The 23,252-nt window shown below is 50.8% G+C and overlaps 3 protein-coding genes across 3 annotated transcripts; 2 read left to right on the top strand and 1 right to left on the bottom strand.

Moving 5' to 3' along the window:
* Positions 1-6: 6 nt before the first annotated feature.
* On the top strand, positions 7-2,366 carry ARHGDIG (Rho GDP dissociation inhibitor (GDI) gamma). Its single transcript, XM_006894861.1, has 6 exons — positions 7-64; positions 1,333-1,512; positions 1,595-1,678; positions 1,862-1,938; positions 2,010-2,073; positions 2,167-2,366. Exons 2-6 carry the CDS (start codon positions 1,338-1,340, stop codon positions 2,364-2,366), a joined length of 600 nt encoding a protein of 199 aa, XP_006894923.1. The 5' UTR covers positions 7-64; positions 1,333-1,337.
* A 331-nt stretch (positions 2,367-2,697) lies between these two features.
* PDIA2 (protein disulfide isomerase family A, member 2) lies at positions 2,698-6,261 on the top strand. Its single transcript, XM_006894907.1, has 11 exons — positions 2,698-2,905; positions 3,406-3,612; positions 3,856-3,989; positions 4,068-4,205; positions 4,691-4,807; positions 4,881-5,006; positions 5,075-5,272; positions 5,373-5,493; positions 5,576-5,757; positions 6,003-6,113; positions 6,193-6,261. Exons 1-11 carry the CDS (start codon positions 2,698-2,700, stop codon positions 6,259-6,261), a joined length of 1,611 nt encoding a protein of 536 aa, XP_006894969.1.
* Positions 6,262-7,222: 961 nt separating this feature from the next.
* Positions 7,223-22,702, bottom strand: AXIN1 (axin 1). Its single transcript, XM_006894860.1, has 9 exons — positions 21,831-22,702; positions 12,499-12,639; positions 11,648-11,744; positions 10,133-10,270; positions 8,670-9,155; positions 8,200-8,390; positions 7,754-7,999; positions 7,463-7,630; positions 7,223-7,349 (listed from the first exon to the last, which is right to left on the bottom strand). Exons 1-9 carry the CDS (start codon positions 22,700-22,702, stop codon positions 7,223-7,225), a joined length of 2,466 nt encoding a protein of 821 aa, XP_006894922.1.
* Between the last annotated feature and the right edge of the window lie 550 nt (positions 22,703-23,252).

Genomic DNA, 23,252 nt, shown 5'->3' with positions numbered 1-23,252 from the left:
CTGGACGCGTGCGAGCTGGGGGCGCAGCTGTTGGAGCTGCTCCGGCTGGCGCTGTGCGCCCCAGGTGAGCGGCCAGCAGGGCGGGTAGGGGGCTGGCCACGTGGGCGGGGGCAGGGGGCTCGGCGGGGCGGGGCTGGCCCCTCCCCCCGCTGCAACTTTGGGGGCGTGTGGGTGGCCCGTGGCGCGGCCCCTCGACTGGACTCTGGCAGGGGTGGGGATTTCTTTGGGCACCCACCCTTGTGGGGGAAGGGGGCCTGGAACATTTGGGTCTGTGTGTGAGATGGGTAAGAGGTGCGGGGGACTCTCTTCCCGTGGGAACGTGCCGCTGGGATTCCCTCTCCTCAGGGTGGGGCTGAGTCTCGGTCAGGGTGCGGGGCTGTGGAAATACAGTGGGAAAGGGGCACACAGAAGCTTCTGCCCTCTTCCCCAAGGCACATAGAAAGCGGCCTGGAAGGTTTGGGAAGGAGCTCAAGAAAACCCCTGTTCCAGTGCCACTATGGGAGGGACCCTGGGAACCTGAGAAGGACAGAACACTCGCCCCAAGGCACTAGGGGGGAAAGCTCATGGTCACTTTTGACCACAGCCCCAAGGCTCTATGGGAAAGGCCTAATAGGACCTTGAGAAGTCAGGGGCGCCATGGGAATGACCCAGATGGTGAGCCAAGGAGTTTAAAGAGAACTCCTCCACCCAGAAGCAAGACCCAAGATCTGTGGGAAGACCCTATGAGATCCCAGTCACAAGGCAGGCTGCGTGGGCACCCAGAGACTTTCTAGGGCGTTATGAGAAGTAGCCTAGAACATTGGGGTGCCCCAGAAGCATCTTGTGACGTCTGGAGAAGTGGGCCTACACATGGGGAGATAGCATCCTAAGGCACAATGAGAAGTGGTTCATAGCACTGGGGGAACCCCAAAAGAGCCCTAGAACATTATGGAAAGTAACCCACCATGAGCAGAGACTACAGAAAAGACAGAGCTGCTCTAGGACAAACCTCAGAAGTCGTTGTCCGGCACCATCCTGAGGGGTAATCTGTGATGATCCCCCAGTTCCTGAGGGCTGTCCTCCATTTGAGAGTCTTTGTTCTCTCACCATTGATTCCAGTCAGTGAGGGGTGATAAGCAGACAGAGTCAGGAACAGGCAGTTGGCGTACTTGGCCTGGTGTCTGAGGAGTGTTTAGGGCCCACTCCAACCCCCAAGACCCTTTCCAGAAGATCTCCCCTCCCTGAGCCCCACCAGCTTCCTGTTTGTTTGTTTCTTTTCGGCAGTGGGAGGGGTAGTAGGGTGGGTAGCTGGACAGCTGGTGACAGTTGCTCACACTCCCTCCCTGACCCCAGTCTTCATGACGGACAAGGAGGGTGGGCACCTGCCACCAGACGAGGTGCTGGATGAGGCCGTGTTGGGGTACCAGCCTCCAGGGCAGAAGAGCCTTCAAGAGCTCCAGGAGCTGGACCAGGACGACGAGAGCCTGACCAAATACAAGCGGGCACTGCTGGAGCCCCTGCCGCCAGTCTCGGGTACAGGAGGGTCAGGACACAGGTGGGAGGGCTCTCACTTTGGGCGGCGAGACACATGTGATTGGACATCTCTCCTCCTCAGACCCCAACCTGCCCAATGTGCAAGTGACTCGGCTGACACTGTTGTCTGAGCAGGCCCCAGGCCCCATCACCATGGAGCTTTCAGGTGAGGGTCCCAATGTCCAGGGCCCCAGGTGGGGGCCTCCCACTGGTTTCTGGGGAGAGAGACCCCATCACTGTGGCCCTCCTCTCTTGGGAGACCGCACAACCTCCCTCCCCAGGGCTCCTGGGGAAGGGTCTCTGCCATCTGAGCAGCAGATACCCTCAGTACTGCTTCCTTCCCTCACAGGGGATCTGGCTGTGCTGAGAGACCAGGTGTTTGTTCTGAAGGAGGGTGTGGATTTCAGAGTGAAGATCACTTTCAAGGTGCGGTTGGCTGTGTGTGTGGAGGGGGAGGCACAGCCAGCCACAAGTGTCTGACCCTTATGTCCCTGCAGGTCAATAAGGAGATTGTCTGTGGCCTCAGGTGCTGCCATCATACCTATCGCAAAGGCCTACGTGGTGAGGGTGGGATAAGGGGCTGGGAAGGGAGTGTTGGGGAGGCCATTCAGCCCTGCAGGCCCCTGATGTGATGGTGGTCTTGCCCTCCCCTAGTGGACAAGGCTGTTTACATGGTGGGCAGTTATGGCCCGAAGGAGCAGGAGTATGAGTTTGTGACTCCGGAGGAGGAGGTGCCGCGGGGTGCACTGGCAAGGGGCACCTACTTGGTCTCGTCCTGCTTCACGGATGATGACCAGGCTGCCCACCTGTCCTGGGAGTGGAGCTTCCGCATCTGCAAGGACTGGCAGGAATGAGCCTCATCATCACCACCCTCTTCCTGCCCCACTCACTGGGTCCTTGTCCCCTCTCTGTGACCGGTGGCTGCAGAGGGACCCCAAGTGCTTCCCAGCCCCCTTCAGCGAGTGATCAGAACCCTGACCCCTTGCCTGATCCGGGACCCCCTGAACAGCCCATTAAACATCACCCATCTCGGTGCCCTGTGTCGCCTCTTTGTGCCTCCCCCTCCCTGTGTGGGGGCGGCCCTTGCGGCCTTATCTGTCCCTAGGTGGCCTGGGTGCCACGTGGCGGCCACTGCTTGGCCCCCAGGTCCCTTATCTGCACCCGCCCCATAGCCCCGGCACCGCAATGGACTGCCAGCTGCTGCCCGTGTTGCTGCTGCTTTTGCTGAAGGCCTCAGTCTTATGGGGCCAGGGGTCAGGGCCCCATGAGCCTTCTGGAGAGCCCCCAGAGCAGGTCCCTCAGGGGGTCCCAGAGGAGGACGGGGTCCTAGTGCTGAATGGCAGCACCTTGACCCTGGCCCTGCAGGAGCACTCAGCTCTGCTGGTGGAATTCTGTGAGTTGGGGACACAGGACACTGGGGCAGAACGGGGCATGCAGGTACTGAGGGGCTACTACTCCATAGGACTAGCTCCTGCACTCCACAGACAGCTCTGCAACTGAACAATGGGGGGCCTCACAGGGATAGAGCAGTGCTCAGGGGTAAGAGCCCACTCTCACCCATCCTCTCCCTGTCTAGTGATCAGGGGCTCAAGAGCAAGGCTGCAGACCGAGAGTAAATGATCCAGGCTTTGTGGTCACGCATTCTCTGTCATGGGGTCAGTCTGCTCTGTGCTGGCCTCAACTGGCAGTTACACTTGCAAGAACACCTCGGGGGGCTTGAGGAAGGGGATCAGGGTCTTCAGCCTGGGCTAACTGAAATGGATGTCTCTTGAGGAAAGGGATGTAGACAGATGCCTCTGTCCTCTACCGGGACAAGGACCTAAATGTCAGGCTGAGGCCAGGTACAGTGGAGGGGCCTTCAAGGAGGCTGAGGGGCCCCCTTTTGGCCTCTAGATGCCCCGTGGTGTGGGCACTGCAAGGCCCTGGCCCCAGAATACAGCAAGGCAGCCAAGCTGCTGGCAGCAGAGTCTGTGAGGGTCACGCTGGCCAAGGTGGACGGGCCTGCAGCGGAGGAGCTGGCTCAGGAGTTTGAAGTGACTGGGTATCCTACAATCAAGTTTTTCCGAGATGGGAACAGAACACATCCAGAGGACTATACAGGTGTGGGGATCTCAGGGGGAGCCTTATGGGCTTGTGGGCTTGGAATGGAGTGGGGGCTGGGGTGAAGTGAAAACTGGGGCAGGGTCTGGGTTGGGGGACCAGGGTCTTGTGAGGTTGGGAACCTCATGGGGTCAGGGCTGTATGGCATGAGAAGCCACTTTGGGGTAAAGGATCTGTGTGGGATAAGAGCTATAAAAGGGGGCAGAGTAGGGACATGCCCAAGCTGAGCAGCCTTCCCAGCAGGTCCGCCAAAGGCTGAGGGCATCGTCAAGTGGCTGATGCGAAGGGTTGGGCCCAGTGCTTCCAAGCTGGAAACCGAGGGGGACGCCCAAGCACTAATAGAGGCCCAGGACCTGGTAGTCATCGGCTTCTTCCAGGTGAACAGCTGGTTTGGGCAGGGGTGGGTCCAGGCATAGGCCTGTGGCAGCAGCCAGTCTCACAAGTTTGGACCATAGGACCTACAGGACGACAGTGTGGCCACCTTCTTGGCCTTGGCCCGGGATGCTCTTGACATGACCTTCGGCCTCACTGACCAGCCACAACTCTTCCAAAAGTTTGGTCTAACCAAGGACACTGTGGTCCTCTTTAAGAAGGTAGATTAGGAGAGGATTGCTGGGAGGGATTGAGCTGGGTTGATAGCTGGAGTGAGGAGTCAAGGTGGGGTGGGGTTCTTTCTGGAGGAGGATCAGGCTTGAGCAGGGCAAGTGGTTGTGGTTTGGGACTGGGTGAGAGGCCTGAGTGGGAGGCCTGGATGGGGGTCAGGACTGGGTGGGTTACAGGGCTAGTAGGGAACCTGGGCTGAATAAAAGGTCTGGTGTGAGGATTGGGGTTGAGGCGGCCTAAGGTGAGGGGTCTAGGGTTGGAGGCCTGGATGAGGTCAGGTCTGGTGAAGGGCCAGGCTGGGGGTCAGGGATGGGGAAAGATAGGGGATCAACTGAAGTTGAGTATGGGGAAAGATGAGGGTCCAGTCAGGGATTGGGGACAGGGAAGTGGGGGCAGTCTGAGGTTGGAGATAGGGGAAGGAGAGGGGGCCAGGCTCGGGTACAGGCTGCAGCTCCCTCTGACCAGCTCGTGTTAGTTTGATGAGGGTCGGGCTGACTTTCCTGTGGACGAGGAGCTGGGCCTGGACCAGGCCGACCTGTCTCGGTTCCTGCTCACACACAGCATGCACCTGGTCACAGAATTCAACAGTGAGGTGAGCTGGGTGGGCCTTTGGAGTTGGTTGGGCTGCCTCCCTGAGCTACCCTTGAGCTTGCTCTCCCCTGCAGACCTCCCCAAAGATCTTTGCTGCCCGGATCCTGAACCACCTGCTCCTATTCATCAATCAGAGGCTGGCCTCACACAGGGAGCTCCTGGAAGACTTCCGGGAGGCAGCTCCCCCATTTCGGGGGCAGGTACTGGGAGGCTGGGAGGGGTGGGCTGGTTAGCTGGGGGGTGCCCGGTGATGACTTCTGCTGGCCAGGTGCTGTTTGTGGTGGTGGATGTGGCTGGAGACAATGATCACGTGCTTCAGTACTTTGGCATGAAGGCCCAGGAGGCCCCAACTCTCCGCTTTGTAAACATTGAGACTACCAAGAAGTATGCGCCTGCAGATGGGTTATCAGTCACCCCAGATAGTGTCTCAGCCTTCTGCCACTCAGTCCTCAATGGTGAGATCAAGGTCAGTCACTTAACAGCACCATGGGATGCAGCCAGGGGCGAGCAGAGGCAGGACCCCATGCTGTATGTAGATGGCCCACCTCTGCCTGGCTGGTCCCCAGCCCTATCGCCTAAGTCAGGACATCCCACCTGACTGGGACCAGCGGCCTGTGAAGACTCTCGTGGGCAAGAATTTCGAGCAGGTGGCTTTTGATGAGAACAAGAACGTGTTTGTCAAGTTCTGTGAGTGCCGGGGACAGATGGTGAGTGGGGGTAGTGACTATGAGCAGATCCTGACAATCAGTGCTGATGGACCCTGCCCTAGATGCCCCTTGGTGCACACACTGCAAAGAGATGGCTGCAGCCTGGGAGGCACTGGCTGAAAAGTACAGCGACAGGCAGGACATCATCATTGCTGAACTGGATGCCACGGCCAATGAGCTGGAGGCCTTTGCTGTGCATGGCTTTCCTACCCTCAAGTACTTCCCAGCAGGGCCAGGCCGGAAGGTGAATTATAGCCAGATGGGAAGAGACAGGAGGACCAGGGCTGGTGCTTGATCCCATGGTGCACTCAGGGAGGGTGTTACCTGAAGAAGAGATGGAGCCTGGAATGGATCACAGGGACTGCCCTGGAGGAAAAGTTGGGATCCTGGTGGAGTGGAGCTTGAAGAGGCAGAGCCTAGAACAGGGTGGGTTCAGGGAGAATACAGCAGGATGGAGATATCCTCCAGTTCCCCTCTTCCTTCTCTCAGGTGATTGAATACAAAAGTGCCAGAGACCTGGAGACCTTGTCCAAGTTCCTGGACAATGGGGGCGAACTTCCAGTGGAGGAGCCTGCAGATCTTCCTAAAGCACCCTTTCCAGTAGGTGACCCAAAACTGTCCCAGGGCTATCCAGCTTCTGGACTGACCTCTAGGATGGGGGCCTCTGTGCTGGGTGCAGAATTCTGAGGTGGGCCTGAACCTCTTCCAGATGGCCAACTCTACCACGGCATCCAAAGAGGAGCTGTAGCTGCTGCCTAGCACCCCACGTTGCCACCTGGTGTTCTTGCATCCCACCTGGTACCCCATCACTGTGAGAAGCTCAATACCTCAAGTACCCCAGCTGCCCACCTCAAAACAATGTGCAGATAACCTGGGAGCAGGCCTATGGGGCTAGAGGTTCAGTAATGAATAAAGAGCTGTATTCTGGCTGTGCGTGTAGTTCTGGGCTGGTCCTGCCTCAGTCCCAGGCAGAAAGGAAGCAGGTCTTGATGCCAGACCACCACTGAACCATGTCTATGATATACAAAGCAGGTGTGACCTGTACTGGATGATAGGAGGTGGATAGTCCAGGCTCTGTGATGGAGCCACCCTAGCTCCACAGCAGACAAATCACAAGCAGGCCACAGGGTTTACAAATGTTTTATTTTGTTATTATCCAAGTACCTTTGAAAAGAACATTGTACAAGTGAGGGTGAGGAGGGCTGGGGCGGCTGCCCGCCGGCCCTGCCTGAGAAATGGACGTATTTACATGGGGCGCGGGGGCTGTGGGTGGCCGTCCTGGGGAATGGTCCCTGCCGTGGATTCACACAGTGGCAGGCAAGGGACAGGTTGTGTCGAAGGCACTCGGTGACATGTACAAGTGGCGGGCCCACGAGGGGGGGTCCCGGTAGGGAGTGGGCACACCGGGGCGAGCCCCCGCCCCAGGCAAGGCCTCCAGGGTCAGGCAGGGCCTGTTAGCAGCAGAGGGACTGCCGGGGCTGGCCGGCATTGGGGTTGGGATGGGGATAGGGAATGGGGTTGGGGTGTGAAGGAGGAGGGGCTGCCCTATTAGGCTGGCCCTCAATATTGCTTATGGCAACCAGGTGGGCCTACTGCTAGGCAGCCCCACAGAGGCCTGGGGGCCTCTCAGAGCGACTCTACTCCAGACACAGGAGGAAAAGGGCTGCTGTGTCTGGAAGCGCTCCTGCCCCCAGGGCCAGCACCTGTGGTCAGTCGACCTTCTCCACTTTGCCGATGATCTTCTCCTCAAAGATGGGCAGCATGGCCTGGTCCTCTCGCACCTCCTCGAAAACCACACCACAGTCAAATTCGTCGCTCACTTTCTTGAAATAGTATCTATAAAGGCAGAGGGCTGGAGGTGAGAGGCTCAGTCTGCAGGCCCACCACTTGTCCGAGGCTGGCCTGGACACTGACATGCACTGCCCCCTCAACAGGTCACTAGCTCATACCTGTAGCTGCCTTTCTTGGTCAGCAGCTCCTTGAACTGGCCTAGGGTGACCCCGCGGCCCTTCACCAGAGTCCGGTAGGGAATTGGCTCCCCACAGAAGTAGTAGGCCACCACAATGCTGTCGGGTGGCGGGGCGCTTGCACCCCCCACTTTCTTCTGAGACTTTGTCCTGAAGCAGATAGTGAAAAAAACTGAGATTCTAGAGGGAAGAGACCAGGCCCAGAACCACCCAGGAAACCCCCAGCCTATCACCACCACTTCCTCTGTCCATGCTCACCCTGCCCCATCCCACCTCTGCTTGGCCGGCACTTTACTGGCTCGCTTCTCCTCCTCCTCCAGCCGCCTGCGTGCCTCCTCCAGTTGGGTCAGTGGATTGGGTGCCGGGTTGGGAGGCATGGTGGGGTCTTGAATGAAGAGGTGGGAAGGCTGGACAGAGTTCCGAAGTTGGGCGCTGACCCAGGGGTGCACGGCCCCAGGGCGCTCAATGGACAGAGCCCTGGTGCCTTCAAGGGCTTGTTGCCTCTTGACTCCAGAAAGCCTGAGGGGAAGATAACATCTTAGACCTGAGAATGGGAGCAGGGTGGGCCAGGACACACCTAACCCTCAGAGATGTGAGCCAGCTCCAGAAAAAGGGCCAGCCACTCCACTGCTGAGACCCCAGTCCCACTGTGAGGACCATTCACCAAACAGTGCTCTGGGTCCTGCCGTCCCCGTGACAGAGACCTGGTAGTGACTTACCCGTGACCAGCCTTCTTGTGTCTGCTGATCTCTTTCTCGCCTTCAATGATCCACTGCAGTATAGTTTGTGTCTTCTCCACGCCCTCGGGTGAGCCTGGCACCTCCGAGGTGGCTGCACCCCGGCCCACCTCAACCTTCTTGACAGGCCTCTTGGACACGTTTGCTTTCCCACTGTAGAAAGAGGCCTGGGGCTCACACCAAGCCACATGCACCAGAAGGGCAGGCGAGCAATTACCTCTGCCTCACTATGACCCTCCACTCCTAATGCCAATTTGACTATTATGGTGTCCCTGGCCTAAACTGCTAGTGGTAGGCACCACCCTCTGCACCTGAAGTCAAGTAGCTGCACTTCAAAGTCTGAGGACGCACCTGAAGCCCAGATTGTCTGCTGGGGCAGCAGCAGTAGCAGCAGGGGTGGCGGTGGCTGCGGTGGTGGCGGCTGCAGTGGCGGTGGCAGCAGTGGCAGCAGCAGCTGCGGGAGCTGCCCCAGCATTTTCTGGGAAACTGCGTGGCTTGGTGGCATAGCTGTGCATCTCTGGAGTCCACGGGAAGCTGCTCTGGACACGGCGGGCAGCCTCTGCCTCAATCTGCTCCTTTGGTTTGGCAGCGCCATGGTGCACATGGTGATGGGCGTGCCGGTGGTGGAACAGACTGGCTGTGTCCAGTTTGGCCCCCGTCTTGGCTGTGTGTTTGCTGTGCCCAGCTGCACTGCCCACTGTGGCGGGCAGCCTGGCTGCGTGCCCACTGTCGGGGGACTGGCGGCCGGGTGTGCGCAGGACCCGCTGCACGTGCTCGTCCAGGATGCTCTCTGGGTCTTCTTCGTGAGCGTCCCGTGGCCCTGCACAGCCTGCGTCAGCGTAGCGTGGAGGCAAGTGGTGCCAGGCCTGGGCAGGAGGCAGCTTGAGGGCTGCCCCCAGGGTGCTAGGAGCCGCGTCTACGTCTTCACCCTCTTCCTCCTATACAGACAAGGACCAGTCAGATATCCAGACTCCACACACCAATAGGACATCAGGCCGAAACAGGCTTGTTCCCCAGAGGAAGAGAAACACACACACACACACACACACACACACACACACACACAAACACTCACCCTCTCTTTCTCTCTGGGGGCCCCAACCGTCCCCCAATTCACATGCACACGCGTATTCACCGACACTTAACATGTGATAAACCTATCTCCTTATCTCTGTGCTAGCATACAATGCGCCCAAACCTGCTCTCATCACATGTTCGCCTCTCCTTCTCACCATCTGTACCGCTTACTAGACAAAGGTACTCATGTGCTGTCCCCGTCCTGCCCCATTATTATCACGAAATGACTCTGCCTACCTAAAATCATCACAGCAATACGACCTTTCCCCTGCCCACTGTCACCAAGTACACGCCTGCCCCCATCCTCAGCTCGCGCAAGCCCCTCCCCTTCCCATGCCCACACCCCACCCCTACCCCTCACAATTATCAAACACTAGGGACGGAGGCTAGCAATCCCCGTCTGCATATCTCCACCTTTACCCTGCAAGCACCATGCACATACCCAGTCTTGCCTCGCCATCACCATTCGCCCGCCCCACCATCACTGTACATCCGCCCCTCCACCGCCACGTGTCCATCCAGCTCCTGCTCCCCACGCATCTGCCCCGCCCTCACCATGTGCATGCCCCGCCCCTAGCGCACTCACCATGCCCACGTCCCACCCCTGCCCTCATCATGCACATGCCCCGCCATCACCATGCGTCAACTCACCACCCGCACGCCCCTGTACCCGAGCTCACCACGGGCACGCACCTCCCCTCGATCACAAGCGCAAGCGCACATCCTGCCACTTTACAGGATATGCGCAGGCGCATACCCCACCTTTACGCTGGCACTCTCCGCCTATGTGCTCGCGTGCGCATGCGCAGCTATGCTCACCATGCGCAGCTATGCTCACCATGCGCACGCGCCGTAGCCGTTCTTCCAGCTGCTCTTCGGCCTCCCGTGTGCGCTGCACGGCTTCCAGGCGGTGGATGAGCTCCGCAGCGAACTTATGCGGCTCCACGCGGACCTCCTTGGGCATCCGGTAAGTGCGCTAGGGGAAGATACGGGTCAGTACGCCCACCCGCTGTTCCACTCTTTCACCACACCACCAGAGAATGTGAAGGCCTGTCGGTCATCAGCCACGTTGCTGATGGAGAAAAGATTACAAAGAATCTGGGCTTCATTTTAAGATGTGTACTTTTCCCATCCTTAAGTCTCAGCTTTTCATCAAATGAATTCTCAGTCCACTCAGCCTTGGTCTTAGTGGCGTGATCCTTCCTGATAGAGGGTGGGAGAGACTGAGGTGGGGTGAGGCCGCGTGGCCAGACCAGCGGGAGCGAGGCCGAATGGTGGGATGGTAAACAAGAGGGTAGGAGGCCGCGTGGTCAGACAAGGACCGAGGGCGGGAAGTCTCGTGGCCAGTTGGTGGCAAAGGGGCAAGAGGCGGCATGACCAGACCGGGACCAGCGGGGTGGAAGCTTCGTGGCGGAACGGGTGGGTGGTTACATGGCCGGATGGAGGCTGGTGAGTGTGATTACTGTGCTGGTTATGTGGTCTCTCGACTCCCGACAGAGCCTTCACACCCCGCCCTGAGGATCCCAGGCCCTGAGGATCCCAGGCCCGGGTCTCAGTTCCGTGTCCCTGTGCCACACGAGATTTGTGTCGTGGGTGACCCATCTCGGTGTGTGCCTCTCCTGGGTGGCTTCTTGTCTGGGGCTGGCAGCGCCCTGCCACAAGAGCTGGTACTGCCTGGCGGAAAGTGTATGAGGATTAGCCTTGAACTTGGGCGCCCCTTATGGACAATGGAAGAGGTAAAAATGGGGAATAGGAAAATCTGGAAAATGAAAAAGGACTCTGGATTCTGAAAGGTTACAGTCCTGTAGTATGTTTTGAGGTAAATACTGGATAACTTTTGTGGAAAAGAATTTATTTAAATTTCACCTCAAAGCTGAGTATCATAGAGATCCCATCCAACCTTATCCCCAACTTCTCACTTCCTCCCAGCTTTATTGTGCATACATGGCACTCCTCAGAAGATTCTCAACTGTAAATGGTCAAATCAGCTGTCCTATGAGACAGAGGCCAAAAGGTTCTAACTCAGAAATAGGAAACAGACTGCCTCTCCTGGGAAAGAAACTGAGGTGGTCCAGGGGTATCAGATTCAGTGGGTCAGTCCTTTGAGCTATCAGCCAGCGCCCATCTGCAAGGGGCGGTGCTTTGATGGTGCTGCCAGAGTCACCAGATGAGGTGCCACGCCCAAAACAGACAACAACTGCAACATGGGGAAGTGCCTCAGGAAGGTTGTGTGGGGCTGGAAAGTACACCCCCTCCTCAGGAGACTAGATTCATCCAGCTGGACCCTGAACATTGTATAGGGAGTGCGCGCCAGAAAGTTGGGCAAACTTTCCCCATCTGTGCTGCTACTTACGGGGATGTGAGGCAGGGGCACCCTCCCGTTGACCTGGACACTCTCCTGCATCTCTCGGCGGTGTTGCTTGCGTGTCCTGTATGGAGGGACGCCATCCCTAGGCGAGAGAGGGCTCAAATAGAGTAGTGCCAGATGCCTCCAAGCCCTGACCATGTGCACAGGTCAGTCAGAAGGGGCCACTGGAAGCCTTCCACCAGACATGAGGCTCTCATGTGTATACACATGGGCATGTTCTCCCACGTGTATCTCACAAAAGGAGTTCGGCTGCAGACTCCTGAGGTATGTATTAAGTTAGGAGTGAGGATTGCTGGGTGATTCCAATAGGCATCTGGGCATTTAGGCCAGCCCTCAGATACCAACGAAGCATGTGGTTCTAGATGTTCCTCAAGGGTACAAAGGGATTGGCTACCCTGACCCTGTAGAGACATCAGAGTACCAGGGAACTAGGGGTTACCACATTGTTCTGGGAGATTTCTCTGTTTGTGTGAAAATTCAGATTAGGACAAATGTGGAAATTGAGTCACATCTTGTTTTCAAACTGTTGCTTCTCCTGAGTTATGTTGGATACCACTTTCCCCAGAGATGTTGGTGAGAGCAAGCAGCAGGACATGCCCACAGCTACCCATGATTCGGGTAGAGTGGGCAGTGCTGAGGGGTGCAGGACAGGACAGATAGGCAGTGGTCTTGGACTGAGGCCAGGGAGCTGCTTTCACGGCAGCTAAGTAGGCAGCACTTGGGGGATAGGGTGGATGGCTGCTAGTCGGGACAGATTGTGTTTGCTCCTATGGTGGCCAGGTGGGCAGCACTAGGGAGATGGGGCTGATGGAACACTGGTTTGGGGCAGGGCTTACAGGCTGCTGTCGGTGAGGGACAGGGTGTCGGCATCACTGGACAGGCTCTGCTGCTCGCTGTCATTAGCACTGGTGGTGGGTGCCAGGGCATAGCCAGCGTTAACGTAGTAAGGGTTGACCGGTTCCCGCCAGGATCCATGTCTGTGGACAAGAGGGTGACTCAGTTGGCTGCCAGAAGCCTTTTCAGTGTCATCACAACACTTCCAAAATTTAAGTATCTTAAGGAGTTGAAAATGCATACAGTCTACTACTACAAAGAGCTCAGAAGGGACAGAAAGAAAATCTTAAAAAAAAAAAAAAGACCAGGCAGTCAACAGCAAGCCTGTATTGTATGGTAATCTATAACACTAGTAGAGACCACACTCCTTAGAAACACAGCTTCTAGAAGATCAAAAGGGATGGAAATGGAAGAGGAATGGAAAAGAGATACATATGAAGGATGTGGAAGGGCTGTTATTATTATTTTTTCTTTAAAAAAAAAAAAAGGCAACAACAACAAAAAAACCAAGCTGGAATTGGGGCAGGCAGATGGTAGGGGAAAAAAAATCAGCTAAAGGATGGAATAGTTGCTGGTGTCTTTACTCGCATCCCCTGCTTTCCCTTCCCTGCCACCTGGCCGCAAGTCTGACCTTTCCCCCAGCATATCCCTTAACAGCACCTCCACCTCTAGTAACAAAGTGATTTTACTTTCAAGACAACTCTTAGGATCGCTTCATTTCTGAGCAGCTCCAGAGTGGACACAGGCTAGGACAGACATTGTCTGTCATACACCTCTCATCACTTCTCCCAAGGGGAGCCAGCCTTTGTTAACTTCTTTAGCGGCTCATACCTTATTTCTGTTTTTTGCTCAGCTGTTAACTTTCTCAATTTACATTAAAATCTTTATTCTTCTTACCATTAGTCTCTGGTTATGTATGCAAACTGTATTTTTTTCCCCCAGATTTTTTTTAAGTTTTCGGTCTCTTCTAATTAAGTGCCCTAGTGGCACAGTAATATTAGCACTTTTGGCAGCTAATGAAAGTTGGGTATTCAAACTCAACAACAGTTCTTCAAGGAGAAATATGTAGTGATCTACTTCCATTAAGCTAAGACCCTGGGAATCCCCTCAGGGCAGTTCTGTTGTCCACTAGATGGAAGGGAATTTTACTTGGGTAGTTAAAGACCACCACCTTCCCCTGGAATAAGAGAGCCATGCTGCCTGAATCCTGGTGAAATATGGGAGGCAGTGTGCTCTGATCAGCATCCAGATGGAGCCAGTGCTGACCAACTCCCGGATGGTGGGACAGGACCTCCCCCCACCCCAGGTCTCTAAGAGGAAAAGCTGAGCACACCCAGCTGTCTGTATGACTTTTCGAGGTTGACGGTCCACAATGCCATGTGGTCAGCTTCCTGGCCACTCCTAGAAGCCTGAACTAGATGAGGTCAGCTTCATCGAGTGTCTGACCACTTACAGCTCATGACAGGAATTTGATATTCTCACCCTGACAGTCCAGCTGGAGTGAGTGCTAAAGTGTGCTGGCATGGTGACAAGGGCAGCAGCCCCAGATCCTATCCTGAAAATATGAAGAGTGTATGAAACTGCCTGTGGGGTGCCACATCAACAGAACAAAGGAAATCAACCATTAGGCTCACCTCTGTGGACCTGAGGAAACACTACTCCTTCTGGATGAAGACCTTAAAGGTTGGAAATTCTCCAGTACAATTTACATATGAAAAGTCACCGATCAGCATTAATAGAGACAGAGAACTGTGAAATTGGGAAGACAAATGTGTTTCCTCTGACCAATTTTTAGTCAGTACTGATTTAGTATTCATACCCAGAACAATTAGACATGAAAAAGTATCCAAACTGAAAAATAAAAGTAAAAATATCTCTATTCATGGATATGAACCTATACATAGAAAATCCAAAAGAATGCACAAGAAAATGAACGAATAGAGAAGATTAGCAAAGATGCAGGATACAAAGTCAACAAGTAGAAATCTGATATTATAGCAGTAATGAGAAATCTGAAAGGGAAGGTAGGGAAGAATTACTCTTACAATAACTTTACTTTAGAATTACTCTTACAATAATCCAAATTTAGTAATAGATCTAACCAGGGACATAAAATGACTTAAAACTACAGATAGATAATATTAAAGACTTGGGTAAATGGAAAGATTTTCCCTGTTCAAGAATTGGAAAATGTTATATTGTTAACATATCACTACTCCCCAAAGCCATCTATAGATTCAACAGAAGAAATAAAAATGTAGAAGACCACCTTCAACTTTGTATGGAAAGGCAATATACCTCAAATAGCTAAAAGGATGCTCAAAGAGAACAAAGCAACATCAGACTGATTTTAAAACGTACTATATTAGGGACTTCTGGTGGGCACAGTCCATGGGGAGTTGTGCTAACCCAAAGGTGATGCCTCTTTTATTATATGAAATCCACAAGCAGCTCTCATTTGAAAGTGCATTGGAGGATCAGCTATGTGTTCTTACTCAATACCAAGTTTTGAGTTTGATACAGGCTCAGTAATCAAAACAACCAACATACACCAAAAGCCATAAAAGTTTTAGAATAAAAAACAAGGGCAAAGCTTTGGGCCTAACTTTCACCAGTGGATTATTAACTATAATGAGAAATGAGGCAAAATTAAAAAGAAGTGAAAATGTTTTGTTCATCAAGTCTTTACCCAAAAAAACTGGGAGTCTTCAGAAGCCATATACCTGATAATTAATAACCAAAATATACATAAAATACAACAAAAAGATACAGAAATATCCCAGTCATAAAAATGGCAAAGGATTTTTTTTTCCATTTGTTCCAAATCCCTTTGCTTCCCTGTTCAACAACTATTTCTTGGTCAGTTGCCACAGCTGTAGTTTAACTTAAAGCTGACTTTCCAGTAGGTTTTCAAAGGCTGTAAAGCAAATGAGGAAACTGACTATCCTTCTCCCTTAGGGTAGATGGTGGATTTGAAATACCAGAGGCACCACCTTTGAGTTGGCATTGCAGCTTCTTCTGTACTGCCTACTCTAGTGGACTATGCCACCAGAGCTCTTGAGTACAATGAAAATGTTATGGAATTACCATCATTTTCATTGTCAGCATAATTTTACATGATCCATACATTTAAATGCCATCTTAAAGTAAAAACATAGGTAAACATCTTTTGGGTATTCTTTACTTATAACCAAGATCTATTTTCCGTCAGCAGTGATATCCCTTGCTTTATAGTTTCTTCTGAAGTCAGCTTGAGTTTCTGTGAGTTCTCTGTGGATGTACTGCTCTGGCTGTTTTTATTAATCTGCAGCAAAACTGTACTTGATACTGATGACATTATTTGAACTTTTCTGCACTCTGTTGGATCACTTTTTTTGGAATAGGCACAAATATAGATCTTCTCCAGTTAGGCAGGTAGCTGTCTTCCAGTTTCTTGTGATGAGAAAGTGCAGGGCTGCACCTGTTTGTTGAAACACCTAAATTGGTATTCCTTCAATTCTTGGGGCTGTTTTTTTGTTAATGCTGTCAGTGCATCCTGGATTAGTTCCTTTACTACCAATTTGTTCTTGATCATGTGTTGCTTCCTGAAATGGTTCAGTAGGAGCCAATTCTTAACTGGTTTGATAGGCCCCAGGTTTTGTCTTATTTTAACAGATGAGTTTCTTTACCATCTCTTTCCACAAATGTATTTCGTTTGATTCCTGTACACTCCCATCAGGTAACGTCCATGTATATTGCTGCCATTCATGGTTGCTTGCGACTCATAGCGACCCTACGTAGAACAGCTTTGAACCCTGCTCTATCCTGAGCCAACCTTATTTTCTCTGACACACCTACCTCCATTACTGAGTCAAACCTTCTCATCCAGGGTCTTCTCTTGTGCTGTCCCTCTCCCAGGACTGGTACCTCCTTGCAACATGCCCAAAGTATGTTAGATGGATCTTCATAATCTTTGCCAAGGAGCAGCCTGGTCTCATCCTCTTTTTAAGACAAACTTGTTTGTTTTCCTAGCAGCCCATGGTATAGTCAATACTCGTCTCCAGGACTGCAGCTCAAAGGTTCTTCTATTATTCCAAGTCACTGTCCAGCTTTCTGCTGCATAGCAAGTAACTGCGAAGACCAGGGCCCAGATCAGGCAAACCTTAGTCCCCAGACTGACACTGTTGCTCTTCAGTACTGTGGAGAGGTTCCTGACAGCAGACTTTCCCAAAGCAATGTCTTTTAATTTCCTGGCTGAGGATACCAAGAGTGTTTATTAGAGTTATTTATGGTTGAGTTTTTTTAAATTTTCATCTTTCATTTATGTTGTATTTTGTTCATGTATATTGTGGAATTTTCCTCTCTCAGTCATCTTACTAATAACTATATTCCTAAAAGCAGGTAAGCTACCTACTTCATGCCTCTTGCTCTAGTATCCTCCTCCTAGATAGCCAATTTCTGATTTGCCCATCCCTGCCAACCAGTTTTCTGAGGCAACAAGCATGTCCCTTTTGCTGAAGAATTATCAGTTCACCTTGGAAACTTTGAGCTTCTGCATTTCTTAACAAACTTTTGCACAAAGTCCACCAGGTTGTAACAGCGGGCACTTGTAAACAGCTTTGTTCATCTTCTCTTCATCTGCTTGGGTTCTGGTCTTTTTTGTACGGCTAAGCACAATTAATAACAGTGCATCTAAATTCCAAAATCAATCTCCATAATAGTCTATGTGTTTCCTACTGCCAAAGGGGCCCTTTAGAGTAGTGAGAGAAGATCTTTACCCTGAAACCCACAGCGTCCCTTTTCAGCAGGAAGTAGCTAAGAGAATACACCATCCCCTTTTCCTTATGAATCAGGGTGAAGTCTCTCAGGGAGGAGTGATAGGGAATGGCAAGGGACACACTGACAAAGGAGATTAATCAGAACTGGCTTTGACAAGCACTGTGGCAATTGGACAATTAAAACAGACATTCGGATGGCGGGGAAGAACAACAAACTGGGGAGGAGGGTAGAGAGAATGGTGCAGCAATGAAGGAATGAAAACCCAAAATCCCTGTAAATGTTCATTAAAACTAATAAAATTTAATAAAATTAAAAAAATCCTGCAATGACTAAGTTATTGGTCATACAGAATTCTGTCACTAGATCTGGTGACATGTTAAACCAAAGGCTGCACCTCTGGTAAGAGAGGACATCTTACTGCTGCAACAGATCTAGAACCACGGCAGGAAGAACTAGAACTACTTTGAGGAAGCAGCTGTTCTCTAGTTCTATAGTGTATGCCTTCCAACATAGACTCATCATCTGGTACTATATCTAAACAATGTTATGCTATTTCTAGGTGTTTCAAGGACCTGTTATTTCAGAATTGTGTAGCCAGTCTTGTTTCTTAGTCTGTCTTAATCTGGAACCTCTGTTGAAACCTTAATCCCTGCTGGAATTTGAAATTCTGGTAATCTAGCTTCCCACAACACACAGGTCATCACAGTATGACACACAGACAGACAAGGGATGAAAACCACTATATGAGCTTCACTCATAGTTAAAATAAGTAGTCAAAAAGAAACTTCAGTACTAAAGTACACTGAAGATTCATGATAAACAAAAGGTGGATATGGCCTACATACTCATAAAGAGATGAATGCAGAAACAAAATGTGATCCTTATACACAAATAAATACTCAGGTGGTAGCAGAAGTAGTGAATGGAGCTTGCAGGCGTGCTGAATCAGTAAGTCAACCACCAAAGAACAAATACCAGATGACCTGATGTGTATGAAAACACCAGAAAGGGCAAATGTAAAGATAATGTAGTTTGTAGTTCAGGGACAGGAAGGGATGGGAAAACTAAGATTGACAGTGATGGGAAACTTCAGTAATTGAGGGTGGTACTACACAGCCAATCACTGTCATTACTTAGGATACATTGTACATCCGTATAATACCAATAAAAGTCTATTAAAGATGTTTATGACCTTACGGGTTTATTCCTTAGTTTGGATGACAGTGTGCCCCAACCCCAGGTGATTTTTACAGTCTTAAAAACCAACTGTGAGGGTCATTTGTGAGTTGGATGTGACTCAGTGACACAAATCAACAATGGTTATAATAAAAAAAACCAACAACCCAAAATTGTTTGACTGTATTCAGTGCTACTAAATTGTAGATGTAAAAACAGTTGAATTGTATGTTTTGTTAAAGGGGAGAGTGATGTGCATATCGTAGCAATAAATAAGCAGGAAATTTCATCACTAGGCGAGTAGAGAAAGAAAATATGGTCCTTCAGTACAGTATTTTGCAACAAAGCAGCAAGTGTTAAGATATACGCCCGCATGAGGATGAACATTGACAACATCAGTGAAAAGCAGTCAGTAGTGGGAACGATATTACATGATGATGCTTTTATGAAATAAAACTGTAATGAGAAGACAGCATCAAGTGGAAGAGATTGGGTATTTATTTACTGTTAGTAGGAATATAAAATGGTTCAACTATGGAAAAGGGTACAGTATTTCCTCAAACTAAGACTAGAGCTAGCTGCCTTGTCTTCCAGAAGTCCCACTCGTGTGTGTTTTTGTACAAATACACATACACACACACCCTGGAGACCCAATAGAAGTGATATAGACATGTGTACACCTGTGTTCATAGAAATTTTATTCATAATAGCAACCAAAAAAAGGGAAACAGTACCTAAGAACTCTTTTAAGGAATGAGTGGACAGGGTCTATAAAAACCATAAAGAACAACTGAGTCCATGACACAAAATGGAGGACATGATATGCTATGGCCATGAAATACATCAAGCATAAGGACAAATCCTGTGTGATCCCTCTTTATAAGACTAGAGAAACCAATGGTTCCAGGAATGGGCTTAGGGGAAGGAGAATCATCTCTAGATTGCAGATCCCATTATTTTTGGTGATGGAGAAAGCACCATAGCATGTGGGTGTGGTTAACACTTAACCAAAGAAAATGCTGCCACCAAGTAGTACAGGAGAAAAGTGTGCTAACCAATTGTCATGTACAGGTGTGCTTATCTGTACACCAAAAATGATCAGCGTTTCCCAGGAATGTGGGGGCAAGGGGTTTATCTGAATAGGGGCTGCTGAATGGGTTTTGATTTGAGAGACACTTTGTACAACAGAATGAAACCCTGCCTCGTCTGGAGCCATCCTCACCATCAGGGCCAGGCTTGAGCCCATGGTTGCAGCCACTTTGTCACTCATCTCGTTGTGGGTCCTCTTTTTTTGCTGACCATCCATTTTACCAAGTGTGATGTCTTTCTCCAGGGACTTGCCCTGCCTGAAAAGATGTCTAAAGTCCAGGAGACAAAGTCTTGCCATCCTTGCTCCTAATGCACATTCTAGTTGTACTTCTTTCAATTTTCATTCATTCTTCTGGTAGCCCATGATATTTAATAGTTATTTAATATTTAATAATATTTCATAATCTTCACCAACACTATATAGTGTTTTGCCCCAAATATTGTCTTTTATCTTGTAATTTGAGTGAAATTCTGTAAGAGCAGATTGATAATCCCATTCATGTACATTTTGTTTTGACATTGTTTACATCTTCACATTGTAACTGCACTGATCCCACCACCTCTCTCTGGTTGCTTCTGTCCATCCTTCTATCTTCTCCCTTCTTGTTTTCTGAGCTCTATGCTATATTGGCCCTCTTAATTGATCTTGTGTGGTTGAATGTTCTAAGAACTAAGCATCTCCCTGGTGTTACTGTCTCCCTTATAAATCTGTTTACTGTTTGGCTGAAAGTTGACCTATAGGGAAGAGTGAGGCTGTGTTTTAGGCTTAAAAGATGGATGGCTAAGGGTTAGTGTTAGGGGTTCCACCAGTCTCTATCAGGCCAGACACTGACCATTTTTAATGATTTTTAGTACTTGAAGAGCAGTCAGTTGTAGAAAGTGAGATTCTTGAGGCTATTAATATTATGGATTGTTTACTTGTTCTAGACCAGGAGAGACCAATGGTAGAAAGACAGCTGCTGTCTTTGAGGTCATAATCAATGTTATTCTGACTGACCTTGATATCCCGAGACTTTTACACCAATTATTAATGGTTATTAGAGATAGGTGGGAGAAAAAGGAGTATTCTGGAGTATATGTGAGTGATGGTGATGTCTCCTGGATAAAAAGCAATACTATTGATACGACATGAACAGAACCATCACTGTGTGTGAAGGCCATAGTCGGATTGTCTCTGTGTGTGATGTAGAATTGTACAGGTAATAGTATCATTAACACACACAAATACTTTTATTTTTTAAAACTTGATCGAGAGAACAATGCAAAAAATTCTCCAAGTATACATGATATGATTACACCTCCTTTATATTTTGGATATATCTTTGTGCACCAAACCAGGCCATATGGTTTAACCTCTGCTAGGAACTTGCCTATCCATTCCAGACATCCTGAATCAGAATCTGCATTAGCAAGGGCCCCAGCAATCTGAGATGATGTCAGAATGTAATCCATGAGCATAGGAACTTAAGAGTGTGATCCAGAGTGCCTTAAGTTTCATGTACTAAGCAAAACGTTGTTCAATCCTCATTGCTGGACCCCATGTTCACCAGTAAGCAGTCAATGCCTATGTCACTGAGGGTGATGTCCCAGACCAGGGTGACTTCACAGGAGGGTTATGACATGGGTTCCCAGAGCTCAGGAGTCATTGGAGTCTGGGGACATTCTGCTGGTACCTGCCACTGGCTGACCCTGCTGTTTCCTTAAAGGTCATTAAGGAAAGATAATTTAGAGCTGGCTCCAGCACTATCAGGGCTTCTGAAGTTGCCTACCTGCAGACACTGTGCTAAGGGTTCTAGAAGCATCCCTGAGCCCCAAAGTCATGTGCCACCCAACGGCACTACCACACTGGGCAGGAAAGCAGCACTGCCGCTGCCACTACAGTAAGTCATCAGAGAACTCTGGGCCTCACCACATAGAAACCTCAGTACCACAGTTTCCCGGCCAGAAGCACTGCATTTAAATGACCATTCTGCCTTCATTAAACCAAAAGGGGTCCATCCGGTCTTTGAGGCAGACCCATTACTCACCTGTACTTACTGCCACGGTAAAGTTTAAATGGCATTTTGACATCCGTGAATCCCACCCTATACCCTTAACCTCCCCCAAACCAACTCAAGTTATTTCAAACCCCATGACAGAGTAAAACTGCCTACAGGATTTCCAAGGCTGTATCTTTATGGAATACTGCCTCATCTTTCTCCTTTGGAGCTGCTGGTGGATTGGAATTGCAGATTTTAGGTTAACAGCCTTGATTAGCCCATCTTCCTTTCAGTGGTCACAGCAAAGCTGTATTCCATTTGGGCTGACTTACCTGAGTTCTCTGCCCTCACTGCTCCGCCGGCTCGCACGCTGAGAGGCTGACCCCATGAGCAGCTTCTGGGTGAGCCTGCTAGAAGCGGTGGCACCCCGGCCTTCTGCATCCTCTGTATCCTGGTTGCATGTCCACTCTTCATCTTCGTTCAGGGTGGGCAGGTACCCTGATACACCCTTCCCTGTACCTGATCCTGAGCTCTGGTCGCTGCAGACCTTGGGGCTCTCTGAACCTGTGCGTGTATACTCCAGGTAGATGTCAGACTTGAGGAAGGAAGGATAGGTGTTCTCCTCCATGGTGCACTGGACCTCCGTCTGAGCCTGGTCAAAAGTGGCAGGGTCAATCTGCTGCCGCAAGATACAGTCCTTAATGAAGCTCTTGGTGGCTGGCTTCGTCTGCCGGGACACAATCCCATTGCTGTCTAGGATGTACTTCCTGTAGATGGCTTTGGCCAGCTTCAGCCTTTTCTCCTCATTAGAGTCACAGGGCTCCAGCTTCCGGAAGCCACTGCAGGCAAACCAGAAGTCCAGCAGGTCGACACAGTCTTCCTGCTTCAGGAAAGTCTTAAACAGGTGGATCCCGTCTTGGTCATCCAACAGCGAGTGCAGCGACTCAGCCCACTTTAGGTATGGAGGTGTGGGCGAGGCACTGCCTTCTGGTTCATAGCCCAGGTCCAGGTCTGAGCGGCGAGGGGTGGCTGTGGCCGTCTCCCCCTTAGGCAAAGGACCCTTCCCTGGGCATAAGCCGTGGCCAGCCAACCTGGGGTCAGTGGAAACCAGCTCTCCTTCCTCACCGGGCACAGGGGGCCTGGGTGCATCTTCTGTGAAGCTGGCTGTTACGTCCAGGGGGAAGCTCTGCTCTGGGACATTCATCATGGTGTCTGCGTATCAGTGCACAGCACACTGTGCATTCGGGAATCAGTTTGTCCTGTGGAGACCGTCAAAGAACAAGGTTAAGAATGTGGGCCTATGGCAATAAGTGCTAAGATTGAGAACCCCAGAGCCAGAAGTTTGGCTCACATATGCAGCTGAGACAGAGTCTGGTCATGCCAAGAGTGTTTCTGGGAACCCCTCACTGCCACAAAGCAAGGGTGGATGTCCCAAGTGGAAAGCAAATGTGCTGGGAGGGAAGCACACAGGAAGGCAGCCCTGTTTGAGGGTCCTGTGCTGGGATACACCTCTCCCCCCCCACTGGAAAGGAGCCAGCAGGAAAACAGGAAGTTGACTAGATGCACAGGAATTCTGACCATCAAGGTGCTAAGAGGTCTCACAGCAGGTGGCCAGCAGACACTTCACAGAGAAGGCACAGGAAAAAGCTACACGCAGCCCCCTCATTTGATCTGAGGGCAGAGACAGCTCACACAGAGAGCTTTTACTTGAAACTGAATTCTTAAAACTCAAGGCCAGGCCCCTTCCTGTAGAG

The sequence above is a fragment of the Elephantulus edwardii genome, unplaced genomic scaffold (assembly GCF_000299155.1).
Source record: "Elephantulus edwardii isolate Elephantulus edwardi_28Jun2011 unplaced genomic scaffold, EleEdw1.0 scaffold00151, whole genome shotgun sequence".
In the NCBI taxonomy this organism is placed as follows: Eukaryota; Metazoa; Chordata; class Mammalia; order Macroscelidea; family Macroscelididae; genus Elephantulus; species Elephantulus edwardii.
Note: the sequence above shows the minus strand (reverse complement) of the source record. Positions and strands in the feature narration are given on the sequence as shown.